This window comes from Labrus bergylta, chromosome 4 (assembly GCF_963930695.1).
Source record: "Labrus bergylta chromosome 4, fLabBer1.1, whole genome shotgun sequence".
Classification (NCBI taxonomy): domain Eukaryota; kingdom Metazoa; phylum Chordata; class Actinopteri; order Labriformes; family Labridae; genus Labrus; species Labrus bergylta.
The window spans coordinates 12,859,228-12,882,303 of NC_089198.1; the positions used below are offsets into that span (position 1 = coordinate 12,859,228).

Here is a 23,076-nt window from a genome sequence, read left to right on the forward strand (position 1 = left end):
GCAGTGCACCACTCTCTCTCTCTCTCTCTCTCTCTCTCTCTCTCTGTCATTAAAAGTCAATGTTGATCCAATCAACGAGATCTCCCTCCCTCCCTCTAAATAAAATATAAACCAACAACACAACAATGTGTCATGAATCATTATGCATTCTGTTTTCCACTAGGCCCATAAGAGCAACGTGCTTTATGTGTGTGTGTGTGTGTGTGTGTGTGTGATGAAACAGGTATTGAAATTGGCGGGTGAAAAAAAAGCTGTCTGTGAATGGTAAATGTTTCAGAGAAATATCTTCAAAAGAAGCACATTATATAGTGTAGTATAGGAAAAGGAAACAGGTGTAACTTCTTGCCCTCAGTGACCCTACCACCCTACTGCAGACACATTGCTCAAATAGTGAAGGCATAAAAAATGCATGTGCTCTGCTAGTGCACAAAAATGACGTGAATATAAAACATTTTTGTGCCTTTGTTTTGGACTGTGGGCAGGCTTCCTCTGCTATTCAATGGTAGGGAAAACACTGTATATCAAAAGTCATTTTTTATGCTGATGATCTTGTTTTCTTTTATACCCCCATAAAGAGGGCCCAATATTAATTTGGCCCCGATTCTTTACCACCTAAAAAGTCCTTACAGGAGCTTTAAGTAATAGTCTACTCACAGCTCGGGAGTCTCTGGCTTCTTTCAGGATTTGTCTGGCAGTCTGAACCTCCTCTCCTTCCTCACAGCCTTTAAGGACACACACCTGCTGCTGCACGCGCACACACAGACGCTCCATAACCTACACACACAAAACATACAAAAAGAATACATCACTTCAAATGATCAAATACAGAAAAAGTAGGGAAAATGTACGACGAATTAACATTCCCGAGTTGTTAGCCATCGTGTGCACAAACACTCACCTGTTCTGCAGTGCTGGTGACGAGGCCCTGGTGCAGCCTGAGCGCCTGCTTCTGTGAGAAACGCTGAGTCTGGTTGTTCCTAAGCAGGGCACGTTGGATCTGTCATACACATGCACGGAAAACAAACAAGGAGAGAGAGGAGAGGAGATGACAGGTGTTTACAAAGCACAGTGTGCAGGAGACAGGAGACAAGTCCATTTGCATGGTAATAGGGAGACTGGAGAGAGAGACGTTTGATCTGCAGAAATAAATGGGATGCCTTAGATTTTTTTTTTGTTGCCTTGACTCAGCAGGTGGAAGTTTTCACTGCTTAATCATCTTATGTAAAAAAAAGATGGAATCAAGGGTTCCCCCAAGGACTCAGGAGATTTCAAGACAAGCATAGACCACAGTACACTTCACAAACTGTGTGAACGATCTTAGAAGAAAAAAGTCTGAAAACGATACATTTCTCTTTTTCCACAGCACATCTACTTCTGATGTAAGAACCAAGTGCCCTGGGTCTCATTGAAACGTATGTTCACACATGCAGTTGATGTTATTTTCATCTGTTTGCAGAGTTTTATCAGAAATGCTCCTTCAGCCTCCGACACTCTGGGGAGGAGAGAAGTTGTGAGTGATTGAGTGGCAGCTGAGCCGTAAGGGAAATGAAGGATGACATGCAGTGTAAACAAAGTATCTCTGTAAACTCAAGCTTACAAGCTATGTGACAAACATCATTTCGTGAGAGGCGCCACTGAAGACAAATGACCGCATCCTTCATGATGTGAAGTGACAGCTCTTATATTCAGCTATAGCTATCTCTTCTGTCGAGGAATGGCGCATTTTTGTCTTTTGATTTCAACAAGCCAACGTGCAAAATCAGATAGTGGTACGTGCCAAAGGACAAAAAAAGACAATACAAGCGAGAGCTGACGCTTGCTGTTTGAACAGTCTTCGTCTCCTTTAGCAGGCTGCTCAGTGGTTGTTTGTCTTGTCAGTTCATGTCCCCGTCATACCCATGAGAGAAGGTGACTGCTTTCTGAATGTAGCTTGAAATTAAATGTTTCAATTGGCTCTATTGAAAGAAATAGCCAGATGAAGATATGGTAGTGGAATAAAAACATGTGATGGGAACAGAGGAGAGAACTTTTTATAGCACAGGTAGAATGGAGGAAACAGATGAAACAGTGTAGCTTAACCTAAGGTGGTTATTTAAAACACAGAACTGCTTCAGTTATGTTGAAGAAGAAGATATACTTTAAAATCCTGTGAGTGGAAATTACATTTTACACTCTGTTATTGAACATGCTACATACACACAGGCAGAAATACACACACATGCACAAACAAGATGCATGAACATGCACTAACAGAGAGATGTCAGAGTGAGGGTGCTGCCAACAACGAGCGCTCCTGAGCTGCTGGGGGGAGTGGGGTTTGGTGCCCTGGGTACCCCAAGGTAGTGCTCAGAATGTGAACTTGCACCTCTCCAGCTACTAGACCAATTTCCAGACCTGGTCCGAAGACTGGACTTGAACCGGTGACCCTCCTGTTTCCAACCCAAGTCCCGTACAGACTGAGCTACTGCCCCCCGAGTAAGAGTAAAAATGCAAACAGCACTAAAGATCCATACGTATAAACCATAGACTGTAAATATTAGGTATAAACATCCACCACTTCCACTAAAGAGATAACAGAAAGCATAAAGGCTTTATAGATGACATCTGAAATGTATGTTCTAAAAAAAATGCCAACTGAGTTTTATAAACAGCCTGAAAAAATGTTGACAAAACATCAAAGAACGTTCTTGTTTTTTTTTAGCTGCCTCCTTGTTCAAGGAGTTCAGAATGACAGGCTGTAAACTCTGCTAACAGAGTCACAAATGATCAGAAACAACAACACTAGCTGTGAAGAAGCAGAGAAGGAGATAGAAAGTGAGGGCAGCAGAATGCAGGGTGGTTGTAACTTCAGTCTGTTGGCTGCTCTGGTGATGACTGGTAGTTTTGAACCAGATGGCGCTGGCGTTATGTTATAACCTCTCCTTCCTAACTCCTACTGGCAGTGGTAAAAAGTAATTCATTAATGAATACGAGCTGCAGGCACATTTTTATTCTAACTGACTGTGTAGAAACCGTTGACGAGAAAATGATGAGAGACAATTTTCTGGTGCGCATCATAATCATTCAGTATCGAAGGTGACGGCCCCGTGGTCAGGGACCGTCAACCATCAGCCATGAGCGATGGCAGGTTAAAATCATAAACTTACAGGTAACAACATTTGTTACCATTTCTTCCATGTCTTTAAAATGAAAAGACACTGAAATCCTTGGAAGCCAGATTAATGTGACATGAGCTCAACCACTATCATTTAAAGCTCCTGTAAGGAACTGTTAGGTTACATGTCTTTTGGCGCCCCCCTGTGGACCAAGTGTACATCTTATTTCTTCCTATTAATTTGTGAGCAGTGTTTTCTGTTGAAAAAAATCTCCTTCTTTATTTTAAACATCTCGTGTATATCTCATCGCCTCGTCTGACACCTGGGCAGGGGTCACTACCACATAAAATCAAGATAAAGGAATTCATTTTGTTGTTTCTCTGATGGTCCGCTTTAGTATTGTAAGTTATAAAGAGGCATCAGTATGAATTCCAGTCTGTTTCTTTACAAGATAAATACTCCTTATGGGAGCTTTAATATTAAGTTTTAACATATAGATTTATAATCCCCTCTGTTTTTTACTTTCAACAAGTTGTAACAAAGAATCACGCTGACCGTTACCATCAGGTGCTGCTGGTTTTATTGCTGCATTTCCGGAACATGATGAAGAACATTTAAACACCACAAAGTGAAGGACCAGATGAGCTTCTCTCACCTTGGTCAGGGCCAGGTCCGTCTTCTCCGGGGCGCTGCGGTACGCCTGTGTGACATCACTGAGGGGGATGGGCATGAACTGAAGGGTAAAGTTGCTGTTAAGAGGAGAGAGAGAGAGAGAGAGAGAGAGAGAGGGAAGAAAGATGACGTCACCCCCATAACAAGAGAAAGTGTTGTGATGTTAACCAGAACAAACACGCAACACCCACAGCATTTTGAACAGTTGTCTTGAATTCCCAAATACACAAATGCACCCACAAACACCCACGCACACTCACACTCACACGCATGAAAAGTAACATCACAGCCACACACTTAAAAAAATAAAAATAAAACGTTTGACAGACACACACGTCAGAGGACTGATGAAACGCTGTGTAACAGTAAACATTGTACAGAGATGGCAATCTGCCTGTGTGTGTGTGTGTGTGTGTGACTGATCCTTTTTATGTGTGTAGGCCCCTTCAATCGTTTTTGTGTGTGTGTGTGTGTGTGTGTGTGTGTGTGTGTGTGTTGTGTTGTCTTACTGCTCCAGCGCTCTAGCCACATCTTGGAAGCCTGTCGCTGTGGTGTTGTTGCGATCCCACGTCACACTCCTGAGAGCAGATCAAACGAGAGGGAAATAGGAGTAGACAGGCAGAGAGAGGAAGAAGGAGAAGATCAGACACTTTCTAAAGCTCCTTACACACACACACACACACACACACACACACACACACACACACACACACACACACACACACACACACACACACACACACACACACACACACACACACACACACACACACACACACACACACACACACACACACACACACACACACACACACACACACACACACACAGTATCATAGTTACATTAATAAGTAATGTAACTATGCATGCATGCATCTTCACAAACATCACAGACATAATAGCGAGGCATTCTCAGAACTTGCTGCTCAATGTAAAGACAGAGTCCATATCTCAAAATTAGGAATGCATGAACGAATGCCATGCAACTAATGAGCGTCTGTTATTCACAGTGCAGTTTCTCCACCTACACGCCGTCTAACTCCTGTTTTTAATATATCAGTCATTTTCAGCCCCTCTTTCCTTTCATCCATCCTCCTCCACCTCCTCCTCCTCTTCCATCTCTCCTCTCCCCGACTTGCTCTGACTTAGAAATTCAATCAGCTAAACCCAAATCTAACTCCTTGGGAGGTCTCCCTCCCCCGTGCTGACGTTACTTTCTCCCTCTCTAGTCCAAAGCCAACCATTTTCCCATCCTAATACTGGCATCCCATTTTTCTTCCTTTCTCTCAAAAATATCTACTCCTTCCATTCCCATAACATAAACAAGTCGTCACGTAGTTTCTATTTGTACATAAAGGTGGTGCAGTGCCATGTACGCCTGAAGGCCATTTTCCCCTCCTACCTCCCTCTTCCAATTCTCCCCGCTATCCCTCCAACACCTGTCTTCCCCTCTTATCTCCTACATGGTTCACTTTGAAGCTTAGTCAGCCTCTCAGCAGGCTCCACATATCATCTCAAAAACATACCAAACATATTAATTTTACCACTGACCCTATTATTTATTCCATCCTCTTACACCCTTTTTTCTCTCATCTTACTCCTCCTGCATCCTCCACTTCAAGTGAAAAAAGCAACTGATTGAGAAAACACACACAAACCTGAGTGTTGTGTTGATCTGCAAGGCTTTGCTGAGCATCTTTGCGCCAGAGTCCTCCAGGAGGTTTCCGCTCAGGTCCACCTTTCGTAGGCAGGTGTTGGAGCCCAAAGCGTTGACCAGCACCGTGCCCCGCTGACGGAGCCTTGAGTCAGCCAGGGAGAGGGACTGAAGGGCCTGGCAGAGAAAGATAGAAAAAAGATAAAAGATGATTTGCAAACGAGAACATTTAATGGTGAAGTTGATGTGAGAAGCAAGTTTATGATCAAGACATTAAAATTGATATGAGACATTGACCAATGGATGAAAACAGATAATAGTCATACAAGTATTCAATGGTAAAATGTTGAGACAATTATTTCTTAATCAATTTTCTCAAAAAATATTGAAATGTATCCATAATTATACAAAAGATGGAAAAAGAAAATACTGTCAATAATACAAAAAACGAGATGTAACTCGATATTTAAAACACCATTTTCATCTGGGCTCAGCTACACATGAATCATTCATCGATTTTCTTCGATGAGGGAGATCAACTGCTTTTTCGCACTCACTGCTAACTTGCATGTCCCCTTTCCTTAATCGGGAGGAATTTAAAAGTAAGTAACAATATTTTGCTTGAATCCCAACTACTATATACCTTGAGAAACAGCATCTTCTTGTGGATGCACACGTTCAAAATGTAGAGCACAATTATATCTTTATACTGTTAACATTATCAGAAACAATCTTTTGTGAAAAATGGGTTTGATTTTATTGGGTGGGACTTTCTGGCATAGTACTCAACTGGTTTCAGTTTTACTTTAAGGACAGGGACTACTTTTTGTCTATAGGTAACATCTGAGAAGACAAAAACTACACATGGAGTTCCCCAAGGCTCCATCCGGGGGTCTCTTTTGTTTATCATCTACAAGCTTCCACTGATTCAGATTATAGAAAACCACAACATAAGTTACCATAACTACACAGACTCAAGGATAAGTGATTTTAAAATACTTCTGTTAGTTTATCAAGAACTGACTGGTTAAGGGCCAACATACTGTACACTAGTGACCTTCTGTCCCCAAACTCAGAACCAAACATGGAGAAGCAGCATTCAGTTTTTATACTCTGTATACCTAGAACAAACTCCCAGAAAACTGCAGGTCTTGAAAGTTCTTTTAATATAAGGCTGAAGACTAACCTGTTTACATCTCCCTTTTTTAAAAATATTTTATTAAATATATTTTAGCATACATTTGGGGGTGGCTGAGCTGACTGACAGGTGGGTGTATGGTAGCTGTTTGCCAAATTGCTTAAGGCCCACCTCAACTCCACCTCTTTGTCTGTTACAAGATCGTTGGAGATAGCACTTACAACATGGCGACCACCATTGCTGTGCTTCAAAACGCCTCTCCAGAAAACAACTAGTGACGCCACTAGGACTACGTCCATGTTTTATAAAGTCTATGCTTTGTATAGAGCCATGATTGTTTTTTTCATCTAATTCAAGTCTTTGTGCTGGGCTAAGCTAACCCTCTCCTACTTAACACTAATGGGACAACCATAGAGAGAGAGAGGGACAGATTGTTTGTTCAAGTATTTTAAATATGCCATTGGGAGTTGTCATTTTCTCATTTGTGATGTTCTCAGCCTTCTGTGACTCGTGTACTGAAGCATTAACACTGGGCGTTGAACCAAAGCTGCACAGGGGACGAGCACAGACCATTCTGATGCTTGTGTTTATATTGATTTCTGAGTAAGACCATTCTCTGACAAACATGGTGTACTTACTTTGAACTCACATGTACACCAATCTGTCCTTATGTTGTATGCACTTGCACACATGCATCGGACCATATTCAGTGCAAGAACATAGTTGTGAGCTATCACCATCAACAGTGGTGAATAATTGAGTAAACTGCTTGTCATGCTGGATTTGCAGTTCAGAGCAGAGAGAGAGCCCTGGAGCCTCGCGAATTAACTGAGACCAAATGAATCACTCGATCCAGAGCACAGATGACACGACTGGTGTACATGTTTGCACCTTGTGAGTGTGTCAGATGGCAGATTGAGTTTAAATGCACAAGAATGCCGACAGAGGAGTTTAAACGGTGAATTTAAATGGTGACATTTTTGGTGTGTGAACAGGATGTGTGTGTGTGTGTGTGTGGACACAGAGATCTGTGAGGCATGTGTAGGCGTGCATCTGTGCGGAATGCCACAGAGGATTTGTGCGTGTGTGTGCACAATATGTTACATAATCCAACTCACACACTCTTCCTCTTGCACCAAATGAACCAGTTTCTGCAGAATATCATCGAGCACCCTGAGGAGGCAGAGAGAGAAGAGGGAGACATTCATCATCAGAATCATCTTGAACACCATCTGTGCGCCTGGTTCCCCCGCGCAATCCGTACCTGCCCTTGATGTTGAAGTTCTTCCCCAGCATCAGGTGTTTGAGGGAGGGGTGTCGGGAGAACGCTGGGATGACAGCCAGCAAATCAGCATCCAAACCTGCACACAACAGAAGACAACACACACATCTATGGAGAACAAATTCAATGCAGGCAATTCAAAGCTGTTGAGCTTTTGTAAAAACCCATTTCCAGATAGATTTTTTTTTATAAAGGATGTACGAGATAAGTGGATTAAAAGATTAAACGTTGTCACCCTCGCTGGTTGGCACCATAATTACTAGTTATTAAACTAATCAAACCTTTTTGTATTTATGTGGGCCCCAGTGCCAGTTAAACATTGGGTTTGAGCTGAAATGCAACCAGAGCGGTTGAGGGTTCAGTGCCTTGCTCAAGGGCACCTCAGCAGTACTCTGCAAGTGCCCTGGCACCTCCCCCAGCCAACAGAACAACTTCTGTAATTTGGTCCGCACCGGGACTTGAACGAGAGACCCTCCGGTTCCCAACCCAAGTCCCTACACCGCCAACAATGTTAACAATTAAGGAGGACTGAAGGATTGTGATGCTAGCACTGCTAACATTAGCCGCACTCAGCAAACCAACTTCACCAATTTCCGTTAGCTTGCAGTAGCTTGTGTTCAGTAAACATCTGAAAGTTATGGACCATCAGGACGCCTTCTCCAATTATTTCCATTTTTTTAGCAGCGGAAGGCAAAATGTTTAACAGTGACAAGCTAATCCTAATCAATGGGATCCCTGATCCATACTCACTGTCAGATCAGTGGGTCAGTGGATCAGTAGGGCAAGGATCCAACTAGAGATACAGTGGCCGGATATCTTTGGATACCTAATTGAGAAACCCAGCATCTAAAGAGGAAAAACTTGAGGAATACACATTTGTTGATGCATACAGTTTTGTGCTTTGAGGTCATGTCCGGGACATTGAATACTGAGATTTGTCGGATGGTATTTGGTATTGAAAGCTGACAAACTGCCCAGCAAGCGGCAAGGACATAAGACGCAGACATCTATTCAATATGTTGTATCGATATTTCCACTTGTTTCACTGTTTTTCTGCCAACACAATGCATAAGCAATGGCCGTGACGTAATTGTGACGTCAACTCTACACTGGTTTATTTATTACAGGTGCACAGCTGATTCACCTGTCAAAGCCTGCTGTATACATTTTAAGGGAAACTCTAGCTCAAAACTTATTTCCAAACCTTGAAGTTTATTTCACATACAGTAGAGATGGACGGTTATCTTAGGTTTTAAAGGTCTTATATAGAAAACATTTCTTATTGAAACATCAATGGTTTAACATAGCTGATAATTAATGATATTGTTAGTCTTAATCATTTAATCTTCCTTTGTTATTTTATAGTTTACAGATCATTGTTATCTCAAGATAACTGAGGCAATGAGTTTCATTTTCATTCTTGTAATCTGCACATTAACACACCGCTGAGCTGGGTGAGTTTATGTCGATTTTATTGTTAAATAAAATGAAAACAATAAACAAACTGTGACCTAATGCCACAATACGATTAAATGAAATGATCATTTATACATTAGTAATGTGTATCTATATATATATTTGACCATAACTGTATGTAAAGCTGTTATATTTTATGCAGATCAGGGCTGTGAGAATATAGAGTTTCAGTAACTGTTATTATCAGATTAGTCTGAATTTAAATATTCATTTAAACAACAAGGTAATTAGTCCTTAGGAACATCCCTCATTTCTATTTTAACCTTCTAAGTTTAGGCCTAAATAAAGGGCTGGAGGGTAAAGGTCAAAATTTAAAACAATAAAAAATGTAATTTATATGCCAAAGTAAAATTTGCAGATTTTTTAATACAGAACATTCCTCTGCCTTCATTCCAGTGCAACGTTTTCTGGCTTTCAGAGCTCAGCGCTTCTCTCATGGTCTGTTTGGATCTAAATCCCAGTGCCCACAGAAATTCCAAAATACTCCCAATTAACCCCCCCATGCTCCCACCCACACAGATTTTGAAAGGCTCAAGGATGGAGGATGCTGCTAAAAAGAGATAGTTACCATGGTAAGATATTCCAGCCACAAGGAATGAAAAAGCCTCATTCAGGGAGCAAAAATACCTGAGGTAAAATCAGCTTGAACAGCTTCAATGTGAGTTTATTCTAATGTCAATGACAGGACGCTGTGACGCGGTCGAGCAGAGCAGGGCTGCATCTGAGGCTCCCCACGAGGAGGAGAGATAATTAATTCTTCTGAAGAGCTAAATGGCTGCTTAGAAGTGAAGGCCGTGGTCATCTCATGAGCTCTGACTTTCTCTGACTGGAAGTATGATTGGTGAAAACATTTAGTCTGTTTAGAATAGATATCATCTGATTTGATGATTCAGTGTTGGTGAAGTTAAGGGGTTCAGCATAGGATGTATGTGAGTGAGCAGGACTGTAGCTTCAAGGTAACAGTCTCTATATAGCATTTCTATAAAGCATGAATGAAAGTTTGAAACTTTACTGTACTCTTTCAGTCACACAGTCTAAAGGGGTGATTAGCAAATATTTCTGAGCATGAGTCACAATGATCAAAGAAAGAAAAAAAAGCTAAGGACACCTTTTGTGTTTAAAAAGAAACAAAGTTAACAACAAAACATCCACCCACCAACATGTCAAAGTACCCTGACTCATTCAGATTAATGTTTATACATTCAGAAGCTGCACAGTACTAAACGCCCAATCCATGAATAATGTTAACAGATATTGGTGTATCTCATGTATACTGGTGTGGTTGGTATGGTTACAGTAAAGCACTGGTAGAACGACATTAAATACATACATACTGCTGAGTTTTAAATGGTTTAATTTTTCATGTGGGGCTTGCTCGGATTACAGTGACTACTTGGTAAATGGACACATTTACACACTGATGGCAGAGGTTGCCATGTCAAGTGACCATCAGAAGTAACTAATCCCATTCATACACATTTACACAACGCTGACGAAGCAGCGGGAGCAATTTGGGGTTAAGTGTCTTGCGCAAGGACACATCGGAAAGGAGCTGGGGATGTGCAGCACGTGGAATCCAAGCATCACATATGGGTAGACGGTGGTCTGCACATGGGAGTGGATGATAATGTATAGTAATGTAAGTCATTCTTAACCATGGTTATTTGATCTAAAAAAAACATTCACAGTCATGTAGCTGATGTAGTTTCAATTTAATTGAAAATGTTGGAAAAAAGTGTATCCGTTAATACGTCCAAACATGTGTGGAGCTCTAATTGGCTGCTCATATGCTAAGACATCCACCAGAACAACTATCCTGGAGTACTTTCTTTCACGTATGTTAAAATGTTTGTCTGTCTTGACCACACCAGCTGCAAATAAAAACTAACAAGACAAAGATTTTATGACAGTCCTTCCCATTTAATAAAGAAGGAGCCATCTTAATTGATATTGCACCTTAGATGTGAAAGTTCCCTCAGAAATGTGTCAGATCAAAACGGAGTGACACTGATGCACAGAGTGTGGCTCTTTATTTACTTTGCTCTGTTAGTATTTCAGCGTGAATGCAAAAGACAAATCACTTGTTTGCTTATAAATGCCAGAGTCCCTGTTGTTGTTGTTTCAAGTCACAATTGCATTAGGTGATCACACATCAGCTGCCTCATTCATCTTTCACATGAGCTGCTCGGCCAACAGCTCATTGCTGAATCATATTCATGCAGCTGCAGAGCTCTGACACTTCTCATTATTCCTCTGCTGGTACACTAAAGTAAACACTGTTCTCTGTATATTGCTGATTTATTTAAGCCTTAATCCTCATGTATGTTTTGTAGGGCATTAACTCTCCCACAGCAGAGACCTCGCTGCTACTTGAATTCTTCGAAGAACCGTTTGAAGAAGCATTTCCTCAAAACAGCTTGTTTGTTGCAAGAGTTCCCACAACATATTTTTCTGACAAGTCTAAATGCTTAAGCGTTTTCTATAAATTCTTCATTCCTTCAAACACACTGAAGTGTTACAATTGTTACAATGTTACAATTCACTTAGCAGACGCTTTTATCCAAAGCGACGTACATCAGAGATGTTGCCGAGGCAGCGGGAGAAACGAGGGGTTAAGTGTCTTGCCCAAGGACACATCGGACATGTTGCTCAGCTGGGGATCGAACCCTCGACCAAGCAGTTGAGAGGTGACGACTCTACCAATTGAGCCACATCTGTGAAGTGTGTGTTGGGAAATGAAGCCAATGCAGTAGTGCAAAAAACTAAAATTCCACCTGAGGATGGCTGAAAAGGTCAAGGAATCCCCATTAGGTTTCTTATTCAAATGCTTGATGATGAAGCCAATTTAACAGGTTTACAGCCTGGTTTAAAAAAAAAAAAAAACAAGACATTTCTTTATTGGTACACACTGTAGGTGGGACCAATAAATAACTCGACCGACAGGTGAGGGAATTATAGCTGAAGTCCCGCCTCAGCTTTACCTCTTTGACATGTTGCCAGCTTTATCTAAAGTAAGGTTGAAATAGCATTTCTAATATTGTCGTTCAAAACGCCTCTTCAGAAACCAATGTGTGACATCACAGAGACTACATGCATGTTTTATACAGTCTATGCTCCAGACCAACAGAAGACATAACAAGAGGGTCAAAAGGGTTCAAAGTATCAGTCAAATGTGAAAAAAACAAACAAAAAAAAAACACATTCTAAGTCCCTTGGTTGTGTAAGTGTTAGCTTAGGTGTCTCTTACCATTATCAGAGATGTCTAAAGACCCCACGCACGAAACTCGAGGAAACAGCTCCTGAATCACGCCGGCACCTGCTGACCTCAACTGTAGGAGAAAGAGCGGAGCGGGGCATGATGGGATAGCCTCGAGCGTTAATCTAAGAGGAGGATGAGTGCATCTACCTACAGCAGCACAGACTGACAGAGCGTACCTCACAGCTGCTGATGTCCAGGTGTAAATCAGTGATATGAGGGTTATTGGACAGACCCAGGAACAAAGCCCTGAGGGAAAACACAGGCAGGAGAGGGTGAGAAAAAGAGAGAGAGTTAAAGAAGGAGAGAAAGAGAGGGAGCAGATGAGGGAGAGATTAATGGAAAGCAGATAAGGAAGGAAAGGAGGGAACAGGATAATTGGTAGATAAGAAGAAACAGTGCAAATAAAGGCAATTAGTGAACAAAGGCAAGGCAAAAAAAAGCAAGGAAGATCAGTCCCACATAAATTCCTCCCTCTAACGACCTGAAGAGATCATCAGATCCCTCCCTTCATGCTGCCCCACGTTCTCCGCTGCACACCGCAAAGTTTTAGAGCCTTCTTAAAGGATTGAGAGGAAAGTAGCTTAAAAAAGACGGTTAATTTCAGTATAAGTCCCATCCAGAAATCACCTTAAAAACCTTCCAACATTTACTCAGGAGGAGGAGCTAAATGTTGCTCATGCACGGCGCACATGCACACACAAGCTCAGGCGGATGAAGAAAGATAAAGCTACATTTGCACATCATGGCACTGCTGGAGATTGTTAATGTTCGTTAAATACACATTTAAGAGTTATGCACCATGAGGAGGTTATGCGGAGAAGTGCAAAGTGGGGAGTCCGCTCCTTCGGTTTTTGGCGGCGATCCATCATGCAGTAGTCATCTTCTCAATTGTTGGCAGTTTGCTTTGTTTAACTCTGCTATTGATTCAGTTTGTTGGCTTTGAGACACTGACAGCACGCTACACAGCTAACAGAGGAACTAAAATAGCATTAGTATCTCCGGTGGGATAATTCCCTATTGGTGGTTTAGCTACAGATCTCCTGAAGCTGGTGAGGACAGAAAGTTCTGCACAAAAATGTGTCAGCATGGCAGACGCCGGCCAATACAGGGGCTTCAGTGTGTGTCCTCTGATGGGAGGCCAGTCTAATGACACAGGAGCAAACGGCTGCACTGTTGGGGGAAAAATGTTTGAGAGTTAAAGTGAGGTTGATCATTAAAACTGAGTGATGATTTGGAAGTCGACTACGCTCCATATGGTGTCTAGCTATTTTAGTATTCTAGCCTTACACATGTCTGAACAACAACATCAGAGTTTGCTGCCTCTGTTGATGGTTGAGTAGTAGGGCTGTCACAACTCTCAGACATGCTACTAGTGAAAATCAAACGGTATCGATACCAGGTTTCATATTACAGGAACACACATTTAAGTCCTTACCTTCTGGGTCATTTCTTGTTTTTAGTGATCAAAATTTGCAGTGAACTCATGCTATTTGTTTTAATTGCAAGAAACATTACCAAAGTATTTTTGCAATCTAGACGGTGCTCTCTGGAGCGTTGGGGTCCTGCTCATCACGTCCATATCCAACCACCCACTATTCATTACCCCACTTTTTACAAAGCTGCTTACTTAAGAAATCAATCGTTCTAAACACATTTTTCATTTCAAAAAGATTATTTTCTTCCACTAAAAAAAATAGTCCATTGGAATACAGTTAGAGCAGCGTCCATTGCAACAGTTAACTCTGTAGCCTTCATTAAATAAGCTGGACTAGCTGTTACTGAATTCTAATATTTTAAAATGGTAAATGGACTTGAGTTTGTAAAAGCGGTTTTCTAGTTTTCTGACTACTCGAAGCGCTTTTACATCGCATGTCACACCTACACATTCACATACCGATTGCAGAGGTTGCCATCAGAAGTATCTATTCCCATTCACACATTCATACACCGCCTACGAAGCAGCAGGAGCATCTTGGGGTTAAGTGTCTTGCCCAAGGACACATCGAATGTGTGGCTGCAGGAGCTGGGGATCGAACCCTCGACCTTCCGGTCAGGAGATGACCGACTCTACAAACTGAGCCACAGCTGCCCACAAATAAGTCTCCCTCTGTGTGTTTGATAAAACATCGGTAATGTTAAATATGAAGTTCTAAACACTGTTTCAAACTAACGCATCTCACAGCATCATGAGTGGCCACATTTTTAGCTTGAGTGGGGAATAAATCGTTCACCACTCTGAGGTGTCAAGTGTGACTAAACATTTTCAGCAGCACAAATGCTTGTTGACACAGGAAAGTAAAAAACTGCTGCTAACACTCAGCAGGTGTAGAGTTAGAAATAAAGTGCAGTATGAGTCATCATGAGCTTATAGCTATGAACCTTTTTTCACACAAAGTGAAACAAAACATTATTTCAGGTGCTTTAAGATCAAATCAGCATCATTTCTCAACCATTATACGAACTGCTTGTTTGGAAGGGGATTACAGCTGGAAATTATCCGCAAAGGCTAAAGCTGCTCCTAAAACTAACAAACAGCTGCTGTCAGTTGATGAGACGAGCTGGCTCAAACATATGAATAAGCAACACCTTCATATTCCCTTTTTTTCTCATTATTGGATTATTTCATCCATTAGCTCCAACTGTAAATGAAATCCCTTATAGAAATGCTCAAGAGACTGTTATAGCAAATCAATAAATATTTTTGGGGAGCAACATGTCATCTCTAGGCCAAACAATTGTAATTACCGTAAAACTTAAACTAATAGCCCAGGCTTTGATTGACTTCTTATTATGAAATGATCTTGCCTTTATTTAAGACAGGTGTCAATTCGAGACAGGTCTTTCATTAGGCTACTTTTCAAACAAGACCTGTGGACAGCAAAGGGCAGAAAGACGGTAAGAATAAACATTTAACTGAGTAAAAAATTAGAATATTGATTAAAGTAAAAAATAACCAATCACTGCTTTGATGTTGATTTTTAAGAGAGCACGGCCGGTACATATTTTTCTGTCTTTTTTCGTTCTTGTAACTTCTTCTTTTTGATCCGCAAACTGTTTCAACACTTAATATAACAAGGGCTGAAATTAAAAACTGCTTCTATTTGTCAAAACTAGCAGAAACACCAGGATAGTAAAAAAAGACCAAAGGGCTTTAAATTGTGGCAGACTTGGGGCGCTGGTAACCTCGTAAAACAGTGGCTGAAACTGAAGCAAGTTGGTGAGCATTGAACGTTTTCTCTTAATTAGTCTCTTGTTTGTATTGAGTTCAAAGCGTTTGTATTGAGTTTTGCTGCATGTCATCCCCCACTCTCTCCTCCCAACATTTCCTGTCTCTCTTCAGCTTTCCTATCCAATAAAGGCAAATATGCCCCCCCGCAAAAAAAAATAAATCTTTAAAAATATAAGAAAATGGCAGGGGGTTATATAAGAAGTTTTACAGTATTAGTTTTTCATTCATTTCACACATCATATAGTGACATGTTGGTTTTCCCACCTCCATAAAGACTAGATGGCATCTTCCTCACTAAACATCAGTGTAATATTACAAGGCCTGTTTGATGCGTATATAAACGCTGTCTCTTGGCTTTCATTGCTGTTTATTCTGCCAGCTCACAGTGTGTATATCCTGTCCAGAGGTTCTGTGAGTGACGGCGAGGGGTTGTTTGCCAGTTGGCTGTCACAGCTGGTGATTCACTCGTCAGAACTGATCACCGTCAGAGCGGGAGTCATTCATTTAAATATTCATGACAAACTGAAACCACATAGAGTAAGACACAACCACAGCAGTAAAAACAAACAGTAACAGAAGATTGGGTTTGATACTGTGGTAAGCCTTGTTGGTTTTTTACTAGTTTACTTTGTCGACAGGGATAAAGAAGTTTTGTCTTCTAATTCAAACTTTTATATTCAACAGCTAGAGTCTCAAACTCATTTAAATAATATTTCTGCTTTATTTAGACTAAGAAAAAGAAAGTGAGTTTTGCTCTTCAGTACTAATTGGGCTTGCAACCTTCCCGAGGGTCTGGGGGCGGCTTGAGATAGTGTTGTAGTCAAGACCTCACTAACCGAGACCAAGACATAACCGAGACCAGAGTGCTCCGAGATCAAGACAAGACCAAGACATGAAGTGATCAAGACCGAGACAAGGCCAAGACCATAAATATCAATGAAAAATCATCATCTTATGTGAAGGGGGCGTGTCACCTGCTTAGACCATCACACAAGGGAAGGTTGCAGCCATAACCAGGGGGATAAAAATTTAACTACATATGAATTGAACTTATACATTTTTTATTTTTCCTTCTAATCACAGTAATGACATGGGAATATGGCCTGTCAGTACTGGTCCTGACTGGTCTTGATTTAAATCAAGAGTACGCCCAGTCCGAGACCGGGACAAGACCGAGTAAAAATCATTTTGATTCCGAGACGGGACCAAGACCTTAAAAAGGTGTTCTCGAGACCCATCTTGAGACTGAGACTGATTATGAGTACCACAACACTAGCTTTAGACAGCAAAACAAAGACAACAAGGACAAAACAATAAAAATATTATCTTAATAAAAGTAGAACCGATACAAAAATCTAGTTATTTAGTTAGTTTGTCTTGTATTTATTTGTCTTTGGCATTGTTGCTGTTGTCTTTGTTGCTGTTGTTATTGTAGCTTTAGTCATTGGTCCTCATCTACCTTCATTACCCTTGTCCCATAATCAACTTTTATTGCTGGTTCCTGTTCAGCAACAGATCTGCTCTGTCCTGGTTCCACCTCTAAATAAGGACACTGCTTCTTGATTCTCACATTGATGTTTGTGCTCCATTAAACAGTGATGCACCACTTCACTTCAAAATAACTCTTATTCACGTTTAAAACCTCAGTTAACATATCTTACTACATAAACTTGCACCATGTAAACTTAATGAAACCTCATGCGAACCCTTGCAGTTTTCTTCCTGCACTACATAAAACTTAACGCAGCTGTGAGGAACTGTTTCTTTTAGTGATGTTTTAGGCGTCCCCTGTGAACACAGCTGTGCATCTTATCTCTCCTGTCCTGTGTAAGCTAGTTTCGTGAACTCTTTAAAAAAAGGCTTTTCTTTAACTTCCTAATCTACAGAAATACACACTTTAAAAACATGGCCTGGAGAAAAGTAAACAAAGGCTGTTTTTGTCGCAGAGCTTTAAATCGCTTCAGCAGATTACGACCTAGTGACAGCTGTGGTTGACACCCAAAACAATCAGTTTTAAATGGAGATAGTTTCCTAACCAGTTAAACAGTCCTCACAGTATGTTGAAAGTGGGCAGCTGTGACTCAGTTGGTGGAGGTCGTCGTCTCTCACCCGGAAGGTCAGGGGTTCGATCCCCAGCTCCTGCAGCGACATGTCCAATTGGGCAAGACACTTAAACCCAAGTTGCTCCTGCTGCTTCGTTGGTGGCACACCAATGTGTATGAATGGGATTAGTTACTACTGATGTTCACCTCTGCCATCAGTGTGTGAACGTGTAGATGTGACGTGCGGTGTAAAATTGCTTTGAGTAGTCAGAAGACTAGAAAAGTGCTTTACTGTACAAGCTCAAGTCAATTTAAACAGGTTCATTGACCCTCTTAACATGTCAATGTGTCATGTAGCATGGATTTAGATGATGGTCTGGTACCGATAAGTCACCTTCTTGGCACTAAAAAAGATAATTTATCACATGTGGAAATGCAGACCTCAATTTTCAGAGTTCACCTTCGCTTGTCAAAACTGTCCTTTAAAGAAAAAACAATGTGATAAATCTTTTCTGTGGTTTTTTTTTTATGCCTTATTTCGTTGTGTCTTTGATTGCTTCATTTTGTATCTATGTTTTTATATCTCTAATAAAGAGTTGGGTTTTGTAAGTAGCATGGCCACACGTAGCTTTAACCACCTCATGCAGACATACAAGGGATTGTGTTTTAATACAATAAGGTGCTCTTTCTCTTTCTGCTGCATCCGGTTATAACCTGATCAGCCTGGATACATAAATAATAATGACACAGGGTCAAACTGAATGAGGTTACTCTAAGATGAACTGCTGCCCTTTTCCCATAACTTATTAGCATCTAAGACAAGCTCAAGGAAGTTGAGAGTTTCAAAGGTCCCTTTAAATCTTCGCCTCTGACAGCGACTCACCTCAGTGAATCAGGAGGGACTTTCACAGAGGCCAGGCTGACATGGGTCAGGCTGAACGCCGAGCTGAAGAACTGGCGGAAGGTCGGCAGTGAATCTCTCGCTTTCCTGCAAGGAGATGAGCGAAAAAAGGAAGGAGACATTTTAAAGTTTGTGAGGATAAATGATGGATCCCTACCAGGCAGTTAGACACAGAGAGACAGAATGAAAGGAGGCGAGAGGACGACAAGAACAGATAAGAGCGCGCTGGAGACAAGAGGGCCGCTGACAGAAGAACCTGATACGCTGACAGAAACTGACAGGTGAAAAACGGAAGAGAAGCTTCAGAGCAAGAGAGAGCGAGAGAGAGATGGAACAGAGAGACTGAAGCAGACAGATGCTGGCTCTGACATTAAGGTCAGTATTATATCAACGAGAGGGTGAAGCCTGCATTCATTACTGTCACCAGTTAAAAGGTAACATTGACCAATTATCCAACCATCTGCTGGGCTCATACAGTACATTAACCTGTCATCAGAGGAAGGACGGAGAATATGTCTGTGTGTGTGTCTGTGTGTGTGCAACATCCCTCTGAGCCACAACACATTAGGGGACTATCTATCAGCTTACACAGGAGGGATGTAGTACACCGGTTCAGGTCTGTGTTTGAAACTTGTCAAAGCAGCCAAATCTGCTATTTCAGCCCCCACTGCACAAATAATTCCCCACAAGAGGAAGAAAAGAGGAGGGGGTCTAGATACAGCAGGGGAAAGTGATTAGAGCATGAGAGGTAAAGAGAGAGAGAGAGAGAGAGAGAGAGAGAGAGATAAGGAAGGAGGATGAATCCATCCTCCAGGAACATTAGAGGTTTGGTTTGGAGAAAATATTACTTTCCTCTCTTCAGGCAGTTTGGGGATGTACTACGACACAAGCTCAACTTTATGGCATCATTTTGTCCTCAAGACTTTATTTCATGACAGACATTCTGATTTGTGACAGAAAGTCACAGAAAGTGCAGGTGGAAAAAGTCTTGTTATTGAGGGCTTAGTGAAAAGCATCCAGTGATTCATGTTATCAACCACAGCTGTGTGATTTCTGCTTCGACGTGCTAAAGTGTCTGAGACAATCCCAACATTTCTTTTAAGGTTGTCTCTGATTGGACAAGACTTCTTGCTGAGATCGAACGATGTAATTATTTCATTCTAATGTATCCAACAGCATATCCTAGATGAATGGAGGAAGAGAGAAAAACAAAAGAGCGTACAGCCATTCAAGCTGCTCTGTGTGGCTGTACACAAACAGTGCTTTGAACAAATAGCTATCATCAGCATGCAAATGTTCCCACAATGACAAAGCTAAATACTGACTTGGGGGCCAAAGCGCACTTTCTAATTTGAGCATGTGAGCATAGTAACAGTGGCTATTTGGCACTTAAAAACAAAGTACAGCAATAAATGGGAATGATATTACTTGTGTAGGTCCCTCTTCAAAAGGGATGCACATAGTTAAGTTTACAAATGTTCACTTCATGTTGGAACTGGACAGATCTTGGGAATCATATATTATTAGGATTCATCTTCTGGGCACCATGAATGTTTGATCAAATGGAAACATTGGTCTCTCCCTTAAATGTTGAGCTGTTAGTCTGGACTATTGAGAAGAACCAACGTCTTGTCAGTCAGATGGACTTCAATCAATCAATCTTTATTTGTACAGCACCAATTCATAACAAATGTTATCTGCAGACACTTTTACAAAAAGAGTAATCCATCATGAGCAATAAGCAACATTCAGCAAAGTCACAAAAACTTCCTTTAAGAGGGAGAGACCTCGAGCAGAACCCGACTCATGATGAACAGCCGTCTGCTGAGACTGTGGTGAGTTTGATAGGCAATAGAGGGAGATACAGAACGAGAGAGAAACGGAGCAACAATGAATTAAATAGTTTTATAGCTACAATACCAGTAATAATGGTAGTGAACTGACTACTGCACAATGCAGATACTTTTGTTTAAATCAACTGAGTTCTCTCTTTTTATACTTGTTTCAAATCTTTTTGAACCGTTTTCAGCACCTTCACACTTCAACCAACCTCAGCAGTTTCAGAAACAATCAAAACTAACTCAGACTGCTGAACTTTTTAAGTGTTTTGAATTTCTTTAACTTCTTTAAAATACTCCGATACAACCACATTTTAAAGGCTCAAGATTTACATTTCAAATGTTTCCACTGCACACATTATTTCTCTCTCTTACAAGCTGTTTTTTATTGTCATCTTTATATTGTGTTTTTTTTTCCAGGAGAACTAGATAAGCTCTGATAGGGTTGCATATCATTTTCTCTCTTAAAAAGCCCAACTTTAGAATAAATTAGAAAGATGTCCCCCTGAATTAACTTCCAATCTCCTCACTAATGCAAATCCAGCCTAAAAAGCTGCACGGCTTGCCTTTAGCAGCAGATTCTGCCTGAACCTGTCTGACATTGTAGCTGAAAGCTGCTCCGCTCTCTCCTCTCTCATTACTGAGCCTGTGTTGCCATGTGCCCATGTGTTTGGCACAGCTGTTTAATAGGGATGAGAGCAGTAATGTGACTGGCTGAGAATATAATGAATAATCACTACACCCCTCCAATTTCTCTTCCGCTTCACAGAATCTCTTTGTGCATATTGCACTGTGAGTGTAAGCCCTCATTGTCCTTGTGTGAACATGACCCGGCGCTTCACACTGATTGCGCTGTTAAAATAAGATTTTCATTTCAGACTGGCTATGTTGGCTCGTCATCTGACAATAATAACAGACACAATTAGCTTGTGCGAGATGCTAATTGCGAGGCCTGCGTACGCTCACACCATCACAGAAGACACAAAAAGTAATGTATTCCTTGAACTGCAGTATATACGTTTTCTCCAGCCTTAAGTCAAATTTATGGGTGAGCCAGACTTTCATAATGCTCTGGCTGAACCCACACAAAGACGAAACCATTTTAACTTGGCTAAAGATAAAACCGCATACTACGAGGGAAAGAAATAGAACAAAAATGGAAGATAAGGAAGAGAAATAGGAGGAGAGAATTCAGTCATGAGGGCTGAAATGTGAAAACGGTCACAAGGAATGGGCAAAGTGGGAGGCAAAAAAGAGGCCCAAAGATGAAGACATTAAGATATGGGGAAAGCAGGCAGCTACATTACAGGCCGCTGTCACAGCCATTGTGATAACCTCCCTGTGTGAGGAACACCGGCTCGTCTTCGACCCATTTGTAACGATTAGCATACAGGCTGTCAGGACTCCTCTGACACAGAATGGCTTCTGTCGCATAAGTAGATACCAAGTCTCTCTTACTGAACCCTCTCTCCATGGAGCTGTGTCAGCAGCTTGTTACCACACGTGTGTATGTGAGTAACTGAATCTACATCGACTGCTCATTGTTACTCGAAAGGGCCACATATCTCTTCCATATTCATGAAACTGCACCCGGGTGGTTCTTATCAGCTCGGTTCAGCTTTGTGGCTCCGTGTTGACACCACAACACAGCGGCCGTCTGACCGGCAGCACTGAGCCGGCAGCACTGAGCCGGCGTGCATTTACTACCAGGAGAAGTCATGACCAACAAGAGGCGGGACGGATTATGAACAGAAAGATGAAAAGGGGGGGGGGGGGATGGAAGGGATGCAAAGGGTACAAGCAGAAAGAGGATGAAAGCTGGAATAACTAGACAGGGAGGAGAGTGATTTATAAGGAAAGAGAAGAAGGAGGCATTAAGCAGGAAGAGAGCAGAGACGGAAAGATAGAAACCAGACACACAAGACAGATCAGCATCGAGCATGGATGCCTCCTCGTAAAGGAGAGCAGAACGCTGGGAAATTTAATCTCGCTGTTAGAAAAGACATGTGTGCAATAGATCCAACGTGAGCAAAAACTCTCATCATTAGAATAGAAAATGAAGAAAAAATGTGGAAAAAGTCAATGGGGAGTGCAGAGAGACAGGGAAACAGTAGAAGATGGATTGAGAGATACAGTAGATACAAGGAAACAGACAGAGCAAGGGAAAAAAAATGCAAGCGTGTGAGCCTGGGGATTAGAACAACAATTCCCTTCCTGTCTAAAATTAGTCTCATTTTTCATCAACTTCTCTCTCTGTTATTGTGTAATGTATTATGCTGAGCAGGGAAGCTCCCAGGCTCTTGGGGGAACTGACATGATGAGAGCTGGAGACGCTATCTGCCTGCTAGCTAGGTAAACACAGACGCACACATCAATACACCCACACACATACTTTTCCTAACATGCACAAAAAAAAGACTTGTGGGCATGCTAACAACTGCTTGACAGATGGAAAAACTTGTTAGCAAACAGAGATGTGTACATGAAGAC

At 41.4% G+C, this 23,076-nt stretch overlaps 1 protein-coding gene across 3 annotated transcripts in view; it reads right to left on the minus strand.

The window, feature by feature from the left end:
* carmil3 (capping protein regulator and myosin 1 linker 3) overlaps positions 1 to 23,076 on the minus strand; it is a 97,652-nt gene that overhangs the window by 24,821 nt on the left and 49,755 nt on the right. For all 3 annotated transcript variants that reach the window (XM_065953752.1, XM_065953751.1, XM_065953753.1), the window contains exons 16-25: positions 18,731 to 18,835; positions 12,753 to 12,822; positions 12,565 to 12,646; positions 7,824 to 7,920; positions 7,678 to 7,732; positions 5,426 to 5,598; positions 4,277 to 4,345; positions 3,751 to 3,844; positions 899 to 997; positions 655 to 774 (exon numbers count right to left, since the gene is read on the minus strand). In XM_065953752.1, coding sequence (XP_065809824.1) covers positions 655 to 774; positions 899 to 997; positions 3,751 to 3,844; positions 4,277 to 4,345; positions 5,426 to 5,598; positions 7,678 to 7,732; positions 7,824 to 7,920; positions 12,565 to 12,646; positions 12,753 to 12,822; positions 18,731 to 18,835 — 964 coding nt within the window. The remainder of the gene's footprint in view (positions 1 to 654; positions 775 to 898; positions 998 to 3,750; positions 3,845 to 4,276; positions 4,346 to 5,425; positions 5,599 to 7,677; positions 7,733 to 7,823; positions 7,921 to 12,564; positions 12,647 to 12,752; positions 12,823 to 18,730; positions 18,836 to 23,076) is intronic.